Consider the following 18597-nt stretch of genomic DNA (forward strand, 5'->3'; position numbering starts at 1 on the left):
CGTGCGCTCCGTGTATAGTTTACTGCGATTTGGGAGGCAATGCAGCATTGCAGCGACGGGGGCCGCGTCGTCGTCGTCGGTGGTCCAACGGGCCTTTGATTATTCCGAGGGAAGAGAGCTTCGTGCTCGGGGGCGTGATAATAATTGGAGACACATGGGGAGGCGGTCAGCACGAACAGTGGGATTAGAAGAATCGCACCAGCCAAGTAGCGGTTGACGGAACAAGGACACATATAGCACGGGCAGCCCAGTAGGCCAGTAGTAACGCACCAGCTCGAACAACGTAGGGTACGTAGTATAACAAAAGCCGACGGAGTTAGAACCGAGGGAACGGGATTGATCCATGCCTATCCAAGACAACAATTCCTATGCAAAGCTAATAATGTAGTCCAACTTTTCTCATTTTATTACAGGTGAAAAAATCCACACGACACTTCGTAAACATCCTACTGCGGATATACTATGAGCCCGGCCGTATGGTCAAACTATGTCATCGATATGATAAAACTTAAACCATCTGTTCCAGAACCAAAACACACACACACACACAGTTATAACTACAGAGTATATTTAAATTGGTCAAATTGTTAAATAAATCACAATGTCTATATATGATATCAAATAAGAAGTATTTACTAGATTCATCGTATAATTTTTTATACACTCCCTTTTTAACTGGAAGTCAAACATATTCGACCAAATATATACAAGAAAATACTAATATTTATAAGACATAATTAGTATCACTAGATAGAACATTGAATTTATTTTTTATAATAAACTTATTTTGAAAACAAATATTAGCCTTATTTGACATAGCTTCATCAACAACTTCATGAATTTTTGTGAGTTGTTTTTACCAAATGGGTCTTTTGAAAGCAGCTTCACTACGAAGCTCCTTATAAATCACAAATGTTCGTTTGAGCTTGTTTGACTTATAAGCCGTATTTTTTCAGCCAACGAATAATATTTTTCTCTCACACTAAATCAGTCAACCGTACTTTTAACCGAGCTTTTTCAGCAAACGAAACTGGCGTTAATAGTTTGATTTAGACTGCAGCATCTAGAGCTGTAGTTGTACTAATAAGGTGGCAGTAAAACGGCAATAGGTGTGGGCCCTATCCCTAAACAAAGAAGAGAGGCCCCGGGTTTTCTGGCTCTATAAAATCCCGCAATCCCTGCCAGCGACACCCACGAAGTCCAGAAATAATCGGCCCTCGCATCCGCACGCCCACAGAACCACGAAGAAAAGAAGAGGAGGAACGCCGCAAGTTCACGCGACGATGGAGAACGCCGCTCCCGCCATCGCCACGCCGTCGCTGCCCAAGAAGCCCTCGCCGTCGTTCCGCCTCCGGAACGGCAGCCTCAACGCTCTGCGCCTGCGCCGCGTGTTCGACCTCTTCGACCGCAACGGCGACGGCGAGATCACCCTCGACGAGATGGCCTCGGCGCTCGACGCGCTCGGCCTCGGCGCCGACCGCTCCGGCCTGGAGGCCGCGGTGGGCGGGTACATCCCGGCCGGCGCCGCGGGGCTCCGCTTCGAGGACTTCGAGTCCCTCCACCGCGCGCTCGGGGACGCGCTGTTCGGCCCCATCCTGGAGGAGGTGCCTGAGGAGGAGGACGACGAGGGGGACATGAAGGAGGCGTTCCGGGTGTTCGACGAGGACGGTGACGGCTTCATCTCGGCCGCCGAGCTGCAGGCCGTGCTCAAGAAGCTCGGCCTGCCCGAGGCTCGGAGCCTGGCCAGTGTGCAGGAGATGATCTGCAATGTCGACCGCAACTGCGACGGCCGCGTCGACTTCGGCGAATTCAAGAACATGATGCAGGGGATCACCGTGTGGGGCGCTTAGCTGCAGAGCGCCTGCGTTGTCACCCCCTCTACTGCGTGGTGTCATGTATGTATCTAGGCACCACAGAATGCGCTTTTCTACCCGGCGCTTCTTCTTCCTCTTGAATCTTGACGGCGCAGTGGATTCTTGCTGTTCTTGGCTTTGATCTCTCACTTTGTTTGTAGTCTTGATAATTTCGAGGTCCACAGGTATTGTTTTCTTTAGTTTCTTTTTATTTTTTATGGAAGTTTCTTTTATTTGATTTACTCCGTATTTAATTATACGTTTTATTTTATTTATTTACATGTAAGAAGGACGTTGACCTTGGCCAGCTTCCCTCCAAGTTTATGTGTCCTTCATTCATTCTTTCTTGATGCCTTGGGTCACCTACTCACCTATGCCTCTCCCAATCAACTCAGTTTACATATTCACTTGCGTCATTTGAAAAGGTTCTTTTTAGAAAGGCAAAGGAGTTTTGCCATTTAACAACTGTTCCTTTTTTTTATATACTTTGCCCCTTCTCGTTCTTCCATTCATCGGTGCTTATGTAAATCAATTAGCACAAAAAAAAAACTTTGGTTACTGAGCAAGTCTGGATTAAAATGTGTACGTCCGCAACCGCAAAGAAGACTTCTCCGGTCCTATAAACATCTACAGCTATGTCCATGACATGGTTCTTTACCTCTTAATTAATATAAGCTACTACTAGTTAGCAATTGAAAAACACAACTCTCAATACAAGGCTAACGGCTCTTTGAAGTTCTTTATATGTTCATCATTCGACATACCAGCATTACCCACATGCATGCGCAAAAATGGAGTGATAGCAGCTTCACATGGGCAGTGTCTCCATTGACTCCGCCCCATGGCTACTAACTAAGTGTTGGACATAATCTGCTGCTCCCATTTCTCTCGTGACGGGTTCAGGAGATGGAACTGGTCGGCTCGGCTGACCACTCACTGCTATTGTAGTAGTAGCGAGGCAGTAGATAGAAATTGCTTACTTCAGCCATGCAGTGTAGAGATGGCTGAGCTAAGTCTTGTACCTTGGGTATACTCATCAACAACTATGTACCTTATAAGTAGGTAGTTGGTGTACTCACCAATAACTATGTACCTGATAGAGGTACAACTAAAATCGTATATATTCCATCCAAAGACAATGGAAAAACTCAGTTCAGTTTGCCACATCCAGAAGCAAAGCTTTTGGCCAGCGCTGGGCTTGTGCTGTGTGTGTGAGCTGTTTTCACTATCTTCTTCTACCTCTAGCCATAGTGAGTGAGTGTGCTGATAAGCTTACTGCTTACCTGTGCAGGGTAGCCGAGGCACTAACACTAAGCACGTGAAGATTGCTACACTAACCAAGCAATTCTTTTCTAGGCTGACAGCAAACTAACCGAATATTCAAAGGAACCCACTTCAAGACTGCCACACCAGCTGATCAATCAATCAAGAGTGTTTCTTAATTGACAGCCTAGCTAACTAAGGGTGCGTTTAGATCAAAAAAATTTGGATTTTGGCTCACTGTAGTATTTCGTTTGTATTTGGTAATTGTGTCTAATTATGGACTAATTAGGTTCAAAAGTTTCGTCTCGCGATTTCTCGACCAACTGTGTAATTAGTTTTTTTTTCGTCTACATTTAGTACTCCATGCATGTGCCGCAAGATTCGATGTGACAGTTACTATGCAAAATTTTTTGGCAACTAAACGGGGCCTAAGCCCTTGTTTAGTTCTCCTAAACTCCCAACTTTGCCACTATGCAAAAAGAAGATTCCCCGTCACATTAAACTTGCGGTACATGTATGGAGTACTAAATGTAGGTGAAATCAAAAACTAATTGTACAGTTTGATTGAACTTTGCGAGACGAATCTTTTGAGCCTAATTAGTCAATGTTTGGACAATAATTCACAAATACAAATGAAATTGCTACAGTGTTTGCCGTCACATCAAACACTGTGCAAATGCCGAATCCGGCCGGAACTAAACGCGCCCTAAACGCTCAAAGAAACTCATCTCACATGCTTGCATCATTGCATGTTTTTCAACACTTCATGAAGTTGCATATCACTTTCTTCTTTAAGTTATTATGAATTTTGTTTTCGGTTATATTTGGCGTGAATCTTCAGACATTGATTATTCAATTTCCCCTCTTATTGCAGGTTTCTGGAGCATCTAAAGACTAGGGGGCCATTTGCAAAAATAATAATAATAGTATAAATAAATAAATAAATAAATCTAATTAGTAACTGGTGCTTGGTTTAAAATTACTAAGGGTTGTGTTAGTTTCGTAGCTTGGAGTGATGTTGTGTGTCCTACTGTCGTCAGAATGCAGGTGATGATGCGAAAGGGCCTTTGGTCCAATGGTTCAGTGGACGCTATCCACTAGGGTTCAAACCTTGTTATTATATATTTCTTTTATTTTTTTTTAGAAAAACTAGGCACATGCACGCGTGCACATTTGGTGGCACGTAATCTTTCTTTGCGTGTGTACAGACGCGCACGCATGTGTGCGTGTGGTGTGAGTGTGGAAAAAAAAAGAATGCAGGCCATGGCTTGTGATTTCAGTGTCTTCTAATTTTAACTTTGGTGGTTTTGCCCCCTAGTGTAGATATTGTGCTTCTGTACGTAGTATCTCCCTTGCTCTAATAAGCTTTCTGAGCATGAGATATTCAGTTTATCTATCAACAAAACTGTTATGAACATGCTGGATTTCTACTACGATGTAATTTGCCATCTTTCTTGGCACAACGAGCTTCATATAATAGTCAATTTTCATGTATATCTATATAACCGTTTGGTAGTTTCTAAGTCAAAGCGTGCCTGAGCCCAATTCTATGGTGATCTAAGATTGACAAAAATGGCAAAGGACTTCTCGATTTGTTGGTTTTCACTTAAGATATGACTATTAGTAGTTGTCATATTATGGGGATAAACAATTGTATAACCGTTCAGATTAGTCCTTCCTATTATGATTGACATTGTGCGATTGTTTTTCATTTCAGGACAGGAAACGATATGAATAAGGTTTACTCGTTTGTGGGTAAACCTTATAATATGACAACTACTAATATATGACAACGTTAGAGTAAACCTTATTGTGGCTCAGAGGTTTACTTGTTTTGGCACGGAGGTCTTTACTTTGGCCTGGTAGACTGAGCAAGTGGTAGTGCCTCGTGTTATAACCTACAGAATTGTGCATCCATCGTGAAAAGATGCCATCAGCCATAACAGAACCACGACTTTCTCAAACAAAACCTCTGATTATTTGGTATTAGCAAACCTCTGCAACTAATTCAACTAACTGTACTCGTACAACCTCAAGTACTACATCCTCATCATCAAAATTAAAATTACATTCATCACTTACATGGGAGAAATTTTACATGCCTCATACGGATTGCTGCTTATCTCTATGCCGTGCCATTGCTGGACATTGGAGGCAAGAAGGGCTCCCACCATCCAAACTCATATTTAGGGTATGGAGCTGTCCATTTCTCAGGCTTCTCAAATTTCAACTCAACAGGGTTAGAAGCCAATGCCTCTTCAACTGATTCTGCGTCGAACTGGTCTTGTAAGACCCTGTCTAGCCTTAACTTCATGAATCTGGCAACAGATTAAAAGAGAGAAAAATGAAGAACATTATGGCTTCAGTATTGCAACAAGCTAACAGAAGTGGACAGAAATAGACCAGCGACTTAAAGATAACCTGCCACTGATCATCTCAGTAGGTCTTTAGCTTATGAATTAGCATTTATCTATGACTACTCATATTGATAGCAGCAGGTCAAAGATGGTGGTGGCGAATATCATCATTTGGGACGCACATAGTCAAGCTCACAGATATAATGCTCTTAGCAGTGTTCTGGGCCCCACGAATGACTATGTTTACTTTCACTCACTTTTAGTAATCACTATGGTGCATCATGAAAGCCTTCGTTCCATAATGTAGGCCATTTTAGTTTTGTCCTAAGTCAAACTTCTCTAACTTTGATCAAATTTATAGAAAAATATATCAACATCTACAATACCAAATAAATGCACTACCAAGAGATAATTGATGGAGTATTTAATGAAACTAATTTGATGTTGTAGACATTTGATGCATTTTCAACAATTTTTTTTTCAAAATTAAAGAAGTTTGACATGGGACAAAACAGAAACAACCTAAGTGTTGGATGGAATAAAAGTTAGTGAGGGAAAAAAAGGAAAGAGGCGCCCTTAGGCACTACTATCCAATATTGTCAAGAATTCAGGGCATAACATAATCAAAGGATCCAACAACAGAAATAGGTGGGGTAAAATGCAGGAATACTTCAAAGTAAAAGAAACATCAAACACAACTACAGAAAGAAGTTACTAATTTAGGGTTGGCTTGACCGGATACAGGTAATATGTCATGCGGTCATGCAAAATATTAGAGTGAACCTTGAAGATGATATTCTAGCCAATTTTCAATTTTACAGTTTCACCACTGAAAAGTGGGCAGACCTAACCAGTTAGGCAGTCACGGTAGTTACACATTTGTCATATTTAAATCCGAGCTCTTCTTAGAAGCGAATACTTGAACCTGAATCAACTGTGTCAGCATCCATCTTTTTTCACCGCACAGTATTGCACCAGAACATTCAAAGGTCACTTATGTTAGTGGATTAAAGGTACTCGCTCTGTTTCAAATTATAGTTCGCTTTGTCTTAAGTCAAACTTCTCTAACTTGACCAAATTTTTAGAAAAAATATATTAACATCTACAAGTTCAAATAGATGCACCATTGGAACCTATTTCATGGAGAATTTAATGAAACTAATTTGATGTTCTAGAGATTTTTTTAATGAACTTGATCAAAGTTAGAGAAGTTTGACTTAGCATAAAGTTAATGTGAACTATAATCTGGAACAGAGCAGATGGGAATGAAGGGAATATGTTGCGAGATTACCAAAGTGTAATGCTGTAAGTGTACCCATATTTCAGGTGAGCGACATTGACTGTTGACAGTAAACACATGGCAAGGTGCACCACAAAGCCAATGCTGGGCATATGAGGATGCTGCTTTTGGGACAAATTACAATCTGAAGTGCTACCAGAAAAAAAAACAATCGGAAGCATTTTGATTTGCTCGCCCTTTGTGATGCGTGACAGTGGCATATTCACACGGCGCTATAATGAAGCGATGGCTGGTTTGGAAAAACTACGAGGCAATGCAGGCACGCATTGGAATAGAATATAATCATTGTTCGATGCATAGACACTCACGTGATCCAGTTGCCGTCGGTGGAGACAAGCGCGACGGCGGGGCGCTTGAGGCGCTTGGTGATGTTGGGGAACCTGTCGAGGAACTTGGGCTCCACGACGAGCCAGAAGTCCTGCTCCTTGTCGCGCTCGCCGTAGTTGCGCAGCTTCTCGGCGAGCTGCTCCTGGAAGTGCTCCTCCTCGTCCAGCATGAACTTGGCGTTCGCCACCAGGAAGTAATACGTCTTGGGCTTCTTCTCCTGCCCGCGAGCGCCACGGAGATCAAAACTGAACTCTACGAGCGCGCGAGCCACGGGGTAGAACGAACTCGACAGGAGGGGATCATACCTGCTCTGGAGGCTCGGGAGAGCCTTGCTGGTCGGCATCGACGGCCACGGCGCGGCGGACGCCACTGAAGCGCCGCGGCTGGTAGGAGGCGGCGACGGAAGGGGAGGCGCGGCTGGCGGGCCCGAACCAGGCCCGGGCGCGGGGCAGCGCGGCACGAGGCGGCGCGGGGGCCGCGCTGGGGCGGAGGGCGAGTGTCGCTGGAGCCACCATTGGCTCAGCGTCGGCTGGGCTCGGGCGCGGCGCCGCCGGTGTAGTCGCGGTGTCGGACCGAGGTGAAGTGGACTGGGCGGCTCGTGCCGGAGAGGATAGAAGGGAGGGTGCGGAGGCGGAAGGCCTTATCTCCAGAGGAGTGGGGCAGGGCGGGCAATCGAGTGAGAGCGCGTGGTGACGGAAGTGAATTGTGATGGGCCGAAGCAACGATTTGGGCCAGTAGTTCGGGCCGCCCAAATTCCTACTGGCCAGTAGTTAGGAGCACGAAAGACTTTTGGGCCAGTAGGAATTTTGTGCCATCAAGAAGGACTTCAGGTTTGGCCATTTGGACCACATCCACGAACACGGTTGACAACTTGACATACATCCATGGCCCATGAACAAGTTTTAGTTTCGTTTGTGCAATGCTGTGCCTGCACAGTGCACGTCCCGGCAAGCAGCGTGGCCACGATCAGCGAACGTCCCTGCATGCCGGCACTTGTTTTCCCATGTAATGATTCAGCATTCAGGTGAAGGCATCAGGAATGATGAATCGTGATCTTGATGTCCCTCTCGCTTGTCCGTGCTGTCACCCAACCTGTAAGTCTGTTGGGTGGCCACACTATGGCTTTGGCCTCTCGCTACCACCACCAAATCTATCAGGTGTGGTCATGGCCTAAATGACCCATGCTCTTTAATTCGCTCGTCGACAACGCGGTCATCTTCATTTCTTGGCAAAATCGATACGCAAGAGGGGATCGGGGACTGTTCAAACAAGGCGCACGGCCGCGTGTCTGTCTGCATGCGACTTGAGCCTGTTCGTTTGGACGTGGCGTGTTGTAAATGATCGTAAATTTTCAATCGGAACAGTATTTTTCTCTCACACAAACCAGCCAGCGGTACTTCTTCGTGAACCAGCAACAATACAAACCAGCCAACCAACCAGGCTAGCTTGCTCATCCCGTCATGCACCATTCCACCTAGCATTTCTCCGCAAAGGAAAACGAGGGCGTCACATGCGCGAAGCCGCGAGCCCTCGTCTCGCTTGTTGCTGCGCATTCATGTCCTCCAGTTTTGGTAGAGCTCATCACTACACCCGCCCTCATACTCAGAATCATCATCACTTATTGTAGGCTCGTTGCCGCCTCACTAGTAGTCGCTTGCTTCACGGCACAACCGCTGCTCCCTTATCGCCTACGGGTCCCCTGGCTGCAACTGCCACCACTACTCGAACCTCACCCTCGGTTATCGATCTATGCAACTGCTGCGAAATCTATAGCTGCACTGTTCATCATCACTATGTGAGGACCGTAGTGGGTTGCATATAAATGATAAACAGGCCTACGTAAGGAGACTCCAATCAAAATTTCATTCTCACTTAAATGGTGCCACCTAAGTAAATTTCATGAGATGACAAAGAACTAAAGAAAAAGAATGTTAAATAAGATTCATCTAGAGGAAAGACCTATGGATACTATTTCCAAATTCGTATATGTGACATGGAATTTAATGCAATGAGAGCATACGAAACACAACAACTGAAACTATGCATTTAGAAGGTTGTTTCAACCATGAATCTACTACCACCTAAAAAGCAAGAAGAGGTTTCGTGCACTTCGTGCGCGCGCCCGCCCTCCAGGCTACTACGGTGGCTACCATGCGAACCAAGAGTCCGAGACCGAGCTGAGGCCGTACTCGCAAAAAAAAAAAAAAAAAAACGAGCCGAGGCCGCTGCATACCCATATTCTAATCTCCCGCTCCCTTCCTCCCAGCCGTCGCACGCCCGCAGTCTCGCACAACATCGGCGCCGCCGCGCCGCGCCGCGCGCATCACACACAGCAGCACGCCGAGCGGTGCCCACCACCAGATCAGCACCTCGACGCCCGCCTCCTTGCTTCCATAGCCCTGGTGTCAGGAAACTCCATCATGCTCCCATAGCCCCACTCCTCCCCAACCGTCTGACCGGCAACGCCGCAGCAAGCAGCTGACCACAAGCCGTGGACGACTACCCACAGTGTATCAAATATCGATGCTCAAATGAGGAGAGAGAACGTTGAAATGAAGAGAGAGAAGAGTTCAGCATCGATGCAACACACTGCAGGGGCCGATGCTAGAGCAAGAAAACTCAGGCGTCGAGGCATGTAGATGCATCGGTGCTGAAACGAATAAAAAATTAATTCACGAGCTGTTTCAGCATCGCTCACATTGTGCGCAGCTGCTCACGATTCATCGGAGGCACAGCTCCACTCATCCAGTCATCCTAGCCCAAGTGTCCAACAGCGAGAGATTGGACTACAAGCGTTCCTGCTGTCTCCATTCATGGATTCATGCCTCCCTGATGACAAGGGTGAGCAGTATTGAGTCGATTTGGGTCAAACCAGTTTTCTGGTTGGGTGTTTCATGCTAGATGCATGCTCGAACCATTGCTTTTGTGCACGTATCAAGCTACTAACTAAATGTTTGAATTACTGAATACTAATTTTCCTGTCATGCTCGTGTGTGTTCTGGGTAACCCGTCAGGTAATATTACCCACGCGGGTACGGGTATGGGTGACTTTTTCTACCGTGCGCATATACGGGTAACTCAACGGGAAAAATATCACTTAGCGAGTGCCAACGACGCCCACAGCCCACCGTCCAGACATCGTCAAACAAGTGCAGGTAATTCTCATCTCTATTTTTCTTTTTATAGGTGTAGAAGATTAAGCGTTCGAATTATTTTATCATTATCAGTTTTGATGACTCTCTCCTTCTATTTTTATAGACACAATCTCTACTAATGGACGGAACAAACCAATTTAACAAAGGTAAATACTCTCATGTGTATATATATGTATTTCAAATACAGCAGAAATATTTTGTTAACTACGTCCTTCTGTTTTCTGAATTAAAAAAATAGGTGACCAAATTGAATCCAATTCGCTTACCCAAGTCATCGGTCCCAAAGAAAATTTGTGGCCACGTGCAACACACGGGCACATATCTAGTCAAATAGTATTTGTTGATGTGGCACAACAAAATGAAACTATACATTGAGATTAGCCACAAAATTAAATGGTAGAAGAATTTATGTGTTCTATGAGCGGTATAAGGCAAAATCTAGGTCAACCCAGCTAATAGTTAGCTGCTAAAAAAATAGCCGAAGTGAATCAAGGAGACCTAGGTGTCCCAATCTAGCTAATAAAACTAACAGATTGCACAAATGATGTTTTGTTCTCTTTCACCTATCTTTATCCCCCGTGCCCTGCCAATAACAAATAAAAAAAGATGAGCATTAATTTTTAGCCAGTGAATCCAAACAACACCCATCCAATAGTTAGATAGCCGCCTTGGCTCTGTTCGGCTGCCATTATAAGCCGGCTTATTAGTCATGGTATAGTATTTTTCTCTCCTAATAAATCAGTCGTACAAATCAGCACAAGCGGCTTATAAACCAGCCGAACAGAGCCATTACTCACTCATATTCTTTTATTAGGCGTGCAAGGGTTTAACCCAGATACGAAGATACCATCATGGTCATATTCTTTTATTAGGCGTGCAAGGGTTTAACCCAGATACGAAGATACCATCATGGTGTATTAACTATGCACTGAATGTCGCGTTTAGTTGGACGTTGCCTCTCATGGCCCCACCCCGCGTACACTTGATTGACCATGGCCTAGACTCATGACTGCAACAACTACCATCCGTATGCTTGATTAGCCATAGTCAGGCTTATCATCCCTAACAACTATGTATGAGTAGTACAACTCGTAATGGTCTGACTTGGCACTAATGCAGCGCCTTATATTGAAGAAAAATAAAAAAAAATGCTTATACGCCTTACAAAAGAATATGGACATATGGAGGAAGTACTAGGCAACTCTATTAGCCATGTAACTGTTAGTGTGTTACTATCTCCGTGGGAAAAGAATGCAATTACACTTTTATCTCAATTCAAAACTATCTATAGTTTGACTAAATTACATTAAAAAAAAGTACCCCTATGTCATCGATAGATAACATGTAAATATAATTCATGTCAAATCTAATAATATTTTTTTGTTATATTGATATTTTTTTATAAATTCGGTCCAAGGTAAGATTGTTTAACTAAATAACCTGCTACTATCAATTTTTTTAGACGGAAGGAATGGCTATAGTACATCCAAGCAGGGCCCTAGTACTCTCGTTGTCTCGTGACGCGTGGAACTGTATCTTGAAGAGCTTCACGCCTGCACTTCTCGTACTAGTACTACTGGAGTAAGTACTGCACATCATCACATGAGCAGGAGTACATGACAACCGGCATTCGTCCTGTTCATTTAGACTTATTTAATTAATAAAGTATGCTGATTTAATATAAAAATATTATTTATTAACTAAAAATACGACTTATAAATCAATCGAGCTCAAAAGAATAGGGTGATTATCCTTCCTAGTCGTAGCTGTCGTCTCGTGAGTATAGGAGTACGTTGTGCGTCGACGTCAAGCCATCGCCCATTGACCGCCGTCGCAAGCAAACGCCAAAAGGAGAATGCGGTGGCAGCGGTGAGCACGTTAATGCATGCCGCGTCACCAAGCCCTGTCGCCTCTCGCCTGTCGGTGGAAGCAGAGCAACAAAATACAGTACGATGCCATCGGTAGCGCTCTTTTTGGCTTTTTGTTTTCGTGCAACAACAAACAGATCGCTCTCAGAGAAAAAAGCACGCTGCTTTGGCCTTTGGGTAATCAATGGCCTGCCGGTGGCCGACGCCGATCCAATATCCATCCGAGCCATGCATGCCGTCAGCGGAATGTTACGGCGACCACCCGATCCGGGCATGGCGCCGTGAACCGTGATCAATTGCTTTGCTTCGGACGTGTACTGCCGGCACTGCGCACTGCGCACCGTGCTGCCGTTCTCCGTTAATTACACCTAATTGAACCTTGTCCCCTGGGAATTACGTATGTTCTTAATTGCGAGGGTAGCAGAAGCATAGAAAGCATGGACGCTGCTTGCACGGCATGGGCTTACCTACGACTACGAGGCTATCTCTCTTTTTTTAAGGGACACTCCATATCTCGACTGAAGCCACGAACAACTTTCAGATTAAACAAGAACCGGCTAAAGTGTAGACTCACTCCACCCAATAAACTGGCCAGTAGTGGTCTGACTGCAGTATCAAAGTGTGTGTTTCAGACGCTAGACAAGCAACAGTTACGTGCATGTAGTACACAGCCTTTTCCTCTGTAAATTACTCACCGTGCACCTAATCCAGGATTAGTCTGACTATTATTCGTCTTTGCAGATATAGTAATTATCATAACTCAAAGTGGCTACAGAATAAGTTATTCTATAGCCAGCTACAGGATAGTAGTTCTATATATATATATATATATATATATATATATATATATATATATATATATATATATATATATATATATATATATATATTCAGTAGTCAGCTACAAAATAAGTTATGCTGTAGCCACCTCCATTTATGATAATTCTATACTAATTTACGATAATGTCAATACATATTTATGATAATTGGGTTACTATAACACATGGAGATATTTACCATAACGTTAAAGTAAACCACCTAGTATAGAGTTACTATAATCTCGTAAATCAACATAGTAATTATCGTAACTCAAAGTGGCTACAGAATAAGTTATTTTATAGCAGCTACATGTTAGTATAGAATTATCATAAATGGAGGTGGCTATAGAACAATTTATTTTGTAGCTGAGTAGTGAATATCTAGTAGTACAGTTCATGCAGCCAGTGATCCAGTCATCCAGGTACCTACAATCCAGCAGCTAGCAACCACAAAAGACGACGGTACCCATTGCCAGGTACTGTTTCGCCCAGGTAGCTTCCTTTTTCTCACCCCCTCTGTCAATCTCCTCACATGGCTGCACATGAGGTAGGCCAGTTGCTTTCCCAATCCTACGGCTGTAGGGGTCTTTCTTTCTCGGTGCGGTGAGGTTCTATAGATGAAAAGCCGAAGCAGGTCATAAGTTCTTTTCACATGCATGTGCGTCGTGCAGCCTTGAGGTATTCGACCTTATTACAGCCAGAGATGCAAGATGCTCACAACTCACTATCTTGATGAAACACGTTATTGGGACTTCAATCACCCTGTTCACTTGGCTTATAAATCGTACTTTTTCAATCAACAAATAATATTTTTTCTTCACAATAAATCAGCCGACGATACTTTTAGTCATAGCTTATTAGCCAAATAAACAGGGCAAATGTTCACGCCTTCGAGATCTGGACGACTTTTTCTTTTTTATAAGGATCTGGAAGACTTCAATGTCCATGAATTTCGTGTACGAACGCACTACGTCAATTTTGTTGCAGTTACCCTACTGCAGGACAAGCTGTAGAGTGTAGCGGTAACTCAGATGTGGTTCCTGTTAGAATACTGAAACACTTTTTTTTAAAGTTATACTGAAGCATTAGGCATCAGCGAGCAAAGAGACACACCGAACGCATCTCACTGATGACTACGTTCCGATGATGATGTCAGAGTCCTACGGATGAATGAAATAAAACGAACGAGATAGTACTATATTGCTACTACTACTTTACTGTATGTTGCTGGCGTCTGAGATACGTACTCCCGGAGTGGAGGGGGCATCGGACGCTACAACAGTCTCCTCCTCCGAATAAAACCCGACTCCGTGGACGCGACGCGAGGAAACAAAAGGTGGGGAGCAGAGCAGCTAGAGCTAGCGAAACATGGCATGTGCGGTCGTGCGCACCGCAGCCGAGCGCAGCGCACGAGTTCCCCAGTCCGGCACCGGCAGTCCGTGCTCCAGCCCCCACCAGGCCTTGTCGTGGCCGTGACATCCCTGACCCCGCTCCTCCAGCGTTGCAGCCGAATCCCGTTCCGGCCAGCAGCCGAACAGGGCACCCTCCCTGTCGCTAAAATTCAAAACGGAAGCAGTGGAGTTTTCCCGTTGCCACTGCCCACTGGCCCATCGTCCCTCGTCCGCCATCTTCCGAGCATCTCTAGAGCCACGACGCCCCTTGATGAGTTGATGCGCACTGCCCACCCCAAACACACCCCACACACAGCCCACGACAGAAGAGTTCTAAAAAAAACCACGACAAAGATCAGACGCTCGCATTTTTTTGGTAGACGGCCGCTGCCACATGGACCCTCATCTGAGCAGTGATTATTGCTGTCCCGGGTGTGTTCACCTCGTGCCGCGAGTTTAGGCACACGTCATGCAGTCGTCGTCTCAATGCAGCTGGCTGTAAGGATCTTTCGGGCTGTTCGCTGGTTGGTTTCTGGGCTGGTTTGGGCTGGCTGGTGCTGGTTTATTATGAGAGGAAAATACTGTTGGCTGGCTGGTTTGGACTGACTGAAACCAACCAGCGAACAGGGTGTTTATACAATCCATTCGTATAGTAGTTACATCTTTATCATTAATATACGATCTATTTGTCTTTTTTCACGGGATTTCTCGGTTTTTATGTTTGAGCCAGCTGTAAGTTTACAACCCGTTTTTCCTCTCTTCTCTACCTTAGTATTCAGCCTGCTTACACTCGGTTATTATACTTCTTACACGCCCCAACAGAGACACGATCAGCGGGCCCGCCTAGGGCAATTAACTGCAGATAAGCACAGCACGTCCGCACATCGGCACGACCCGCACATTTGCGGCATTCTCAGGGCGGCAACCGGCAAGACATGGGAGACAAGCGGAAAGCTCAGGATGGAGTGGGAGCCTTGCGACGGGCGAGGTGTGGACGAGCGGCACGTTGGCAACACCGCAACAGGCAGCGCCGTTGGTCGCTGGAATGCTGGGCCTAGGCGGCTGGAGGCCTGAGGCACAGGTCCGCTTTGGCGACTGGCGACGGACGCAGAGAGCGGAGCGTGTTGTACTGTCGTGGCGTAGGATTGCTGGGCTGCCCGCGTCGCGGGCGCGTACCGTTGTGGAAGGCAACGGCGTCAGCACCTCCCTCTACGACTCTACCGGTCCTTTCTCGGGGAAGAAACACGCGATCATGGTGAGGAGAAAGAGGACATCGGGTCTTTACCAACCCGACGTTGGGACCGCTGCTAGAAGCCCAGAACCTTCTCCAGCGAGTTGGAGTAAAACCTTTGTTTTCCCTCTTCCTTTTACTCAAGTTTTAATTAATGATGCATGTTCTATTTAGACCCAATGGCTAAATCTAAGTAAAACTACTGATACTGACTAACTATTAACTAACATCATGTTTGTCTGATCGTTTCTATGGCTTATAAGCCGGCTGATGTTGTTTTGCTGTGAGAGAAAAACACTGTGGCCTCGTTCGCTGGTGAAACTTGGCTGAAACTGGCTGAAAAACACTGTTGTGGCTGAATTGTTATGAGAGAAAAACACTGTTTCGGTTGAAAAAACAAGCCGAACAAGCCAAATATGGGGTAAGCCGAACAGAGGCTGTATTTGATACGACCAAGCGAACATGGTGTAAGTAGGTGGACCAAATAACTTACGCTGATAATTAGTGAGAGTAGATGTAGCTATTAGGCCAATCCTAATGGAAGGTTTCATTCTGGTGTTCCTAAGGGCTAGTTCGGCAGGATTGAAAAATACTGTTCCGGCTGATTGCTGTGAGAGAAAAATACTGTTCTAACAGGACGTGAACAGTGATTTCGTGAGAGACAAAAACAAGCCAGCCGGCTGGTAACCAGGCCAGTCGAACGGCCTCTAAGACCGTGGGGAGTTTTATTTCACTGTTTCGAGGGCTATATGCAGCATTTAATTCATGTATTGAGCCGTGATCAACTATGCCAAGGCAACTGTAGACCAACTTGCACGTTTAGTTTATTCGGTTAGCACTTGCCAGCAACAAACTGTCAAACTGAAATGGTCTGATCGAACAACAGTAGGCTGAAACTCTGAATGAAAGAGTCAGCCACTGAACAATAGGCTAAAAACACAGTCAGTCAGCCGAGCATTCAGATTCAAGTTCATTGCTGTACAGAAACAGAGCACACCGTGCATGCAGCTGAACTTTAAGCCGGCTCGTCCGACTTATTTTAAACAGTATTTTTCTTAAACAACATTTCGATATAAACAGTATTTTTCAGCATAAACGGTAAATAATCCAGCTCCGAACACTCCCGAAGCAAGCCCTGTACAGAAACGAGCCAGGGACGGGACGCGCCTGCGCCCGCTGGAGCCAGGGATGGGGCCACGCTCGCGCCTGCCCGGAGCCGGTGCCGCTAGCCGCCGTGCTCGCCGCAGGTTCCGGTTGCCGCTGCGCTCGCCGTTGTGGGTCTTGGCTCTGCTCAATCGAAGTTGTCAAGGAACGGCGGCGGAAGGGGGCGGGAAAGATTGGGCGGAGGCGCGCGTCTGGAGCACGGGATCCATGGGATGAAACTTTGCCCCTCAACACAAGTGTCGTTCAGTTACCGTTGGCTTGGAAACTGCGTGCAAACGTTTCATCCCTGAAACGTTTTTCTTCTCTCTTTCTCAAAACATGCAAATATTTTATTTCTATTGACGTGTCACCCTATTTAATATGCATAAAACTCACATAACATCCCATTAAAACTAGCTTCATTTAATTATTATGAACATACAGACCCTAAGCATAAACAAATACTTAAAACTACATTTTCAACGTTTGCCATTTTTATACACATCAGTACCAATTTAGACAAGCTCGCACATGTTAAGTTGCTCGCTTGACTTCGCGGTTCAACTACAATTTTATTGTGCTGGGTTAACTCAATTTCAAGACACCGACCAAAAACTAATCTATACTATTAGGAAGAGCATCTCCTAGTCTGCGGGAGAAAAACCTAACCTAAAAACTATTTTTTTGGATGCACTACTTCAGCATTATTTTTAGGTGAACGAATAGTATTTTCATTTCATAACAAATTAGCATAAGTATCAGTATAAAGCCGAATTTTAGCAAAACGGGGAAAATTATCTGTTGGACATCCAAAATGATGATTATTTGTTGGCGGACACCCACTTTGAAGCATTTTGCCAAAAGACACTCTGGTTCATTGAAATTAGGCCACAGGACATCACAGGCCGGTTTTAGTCGGTTGAGGACAGAGAACAGCGGTGAAATGACATTTTTGCCCCTGCCGCTTTCTTCTTCCTCTCTCCCTTTCTCTTTTTTTTTTCTGTTTCCTGTTTTCGGGCCGACTTTGCCTTGCGCCTTCTGGGTCTGCCTCCGGCCTCGCTCCCCCGCGCTCCACCGCACCAGCGGCGGCCTCGGTCTACAGCCGCCTGCGTCCGCCCACAGGTCGTGCGCAGGTCCGCAAGCCGCCCCCACCGGTCTGCAGGTCGCCCACATCCGCAGCGGCAGGTCGCGTGCCCGCAGGTCGTCGCCGTACTCAGGCCAAGCCCCGCCATGGCCGCGAGCTTGAAGCTCGCCGGTGCCTGGCCTGTGAGCAGCAGCAACTCACACGACAAAGGAGACGCGGTGCTGAAGGTAGGCCTAGGCTCGTCCTGGATGCGGAAGTAGTCGACCTCGTCCAGCGCGTCGTCGGCGCTGTACGCCAGGTCCCGGAGCTCCTGCAGCAGCTCCGCCAGGGGCTGGGTTCTGGATGTCCTCCCGGACGCGGGCGTTGTTGAGCATGGTACAACAGCTCCATCCTGAGGGTGCGGATGTTGGTGCCGAGCTCGGAGCTGGCCGCCCATGCCTCAAGCACCCCACCAACGGCGGGGCCCAGCGCCTTGCCGACCACCCACCGCGCCGCCTCGATGCCGACCTCCATCCACTCGTCCACGTCCGAACACGATGAATCTTTGAGGGCGCTGGATGGTGCAGGAACACGGAACATTAATTAGCAGACGTCGTCCCTAGTAACTCTGACACTGTTGCGCCCATGGTGGTCTGGCATGGTGAGGGAATAGCGGGCGGCGCTAGCACAACAAAGTGGGGAGGGGAGCTCAACCAATGGAAGAGGAGAAGAGGAGGAGGAAGAAGATGATAAGTGGGGCCCGCGCGTAAGTGAGAGGGAGAGGGGCGCATCCAACTATGGCTCAGGGGCACCGGATGTCTAAAACAA

The 18597-nt window shown here is 46.0% G+C and overlaps 2 protein-coding genes across 2 annotated transcripts; one reads left to right on the plus strand and one right to left on the minus strand.

Annotated features, from left to right (window-relative positions):
• The first annotated feature begins 1177 nt into the window (after positions 1–1177).
• Positions 1178–4246, plus strand: LOC136531915 (probable calcium-binding protein CML27). The gene is made up of 2 exons (XM_066524578.1): positions 1178–1895; positions 3991–4246. The coding sequence occupies exon 1, from the start codon at positions 1284–1286 to the stop codon at positions 1848–1850; it is 567 nt and encodes a 188-aa protein (XP_066380675.1). The 5' UTR covers positions 1178–1283; the 3' UTR covers positions 1851–1895; positions 3991–4246.
• Positions 4247–5056: 810 nt separating this feature from the next.
• Positions 5057–7739, minus strand: LOC136531908 (protein YCF54, chloroplastic-like). Its single transcript, XM_066524573.1, has 3 exons — positions 7406–7739; positions 7082–7317; positions 5057–5434 (listed from the first exon to the last, which is right to left on the minus strand). The coding sequence occupies exons 1-3, from the start codon at positions 7613–7615 to the stop codon at positions 5242–5244; spliced, it is 639 nt and encodes a 212-aa protein (XP_066380670.1). The 5' UTR covers positions 7616–7739; the 3' UTR covers positions 5057–5241.
• Positions 7740–18597: the final 10858 nt, after the last annotated feature.

This window comes from Miscanthus floridulus, chromosome 2 (genome assembly GCF_019320115.1).
Source record: "Miscanthus floridulus cultivar M001 chromosome 2, ASM1932011v1, whole genome shotgun sequence".
In the NCBI taxonomy this organism is placed as follows: domain Eukaryota; kingdom Viridiplantae; phylum Streptophyta; class Magnoliopsida; order Poales; family Poaceae; genus Miscanthus; species Miscanthus floridulus.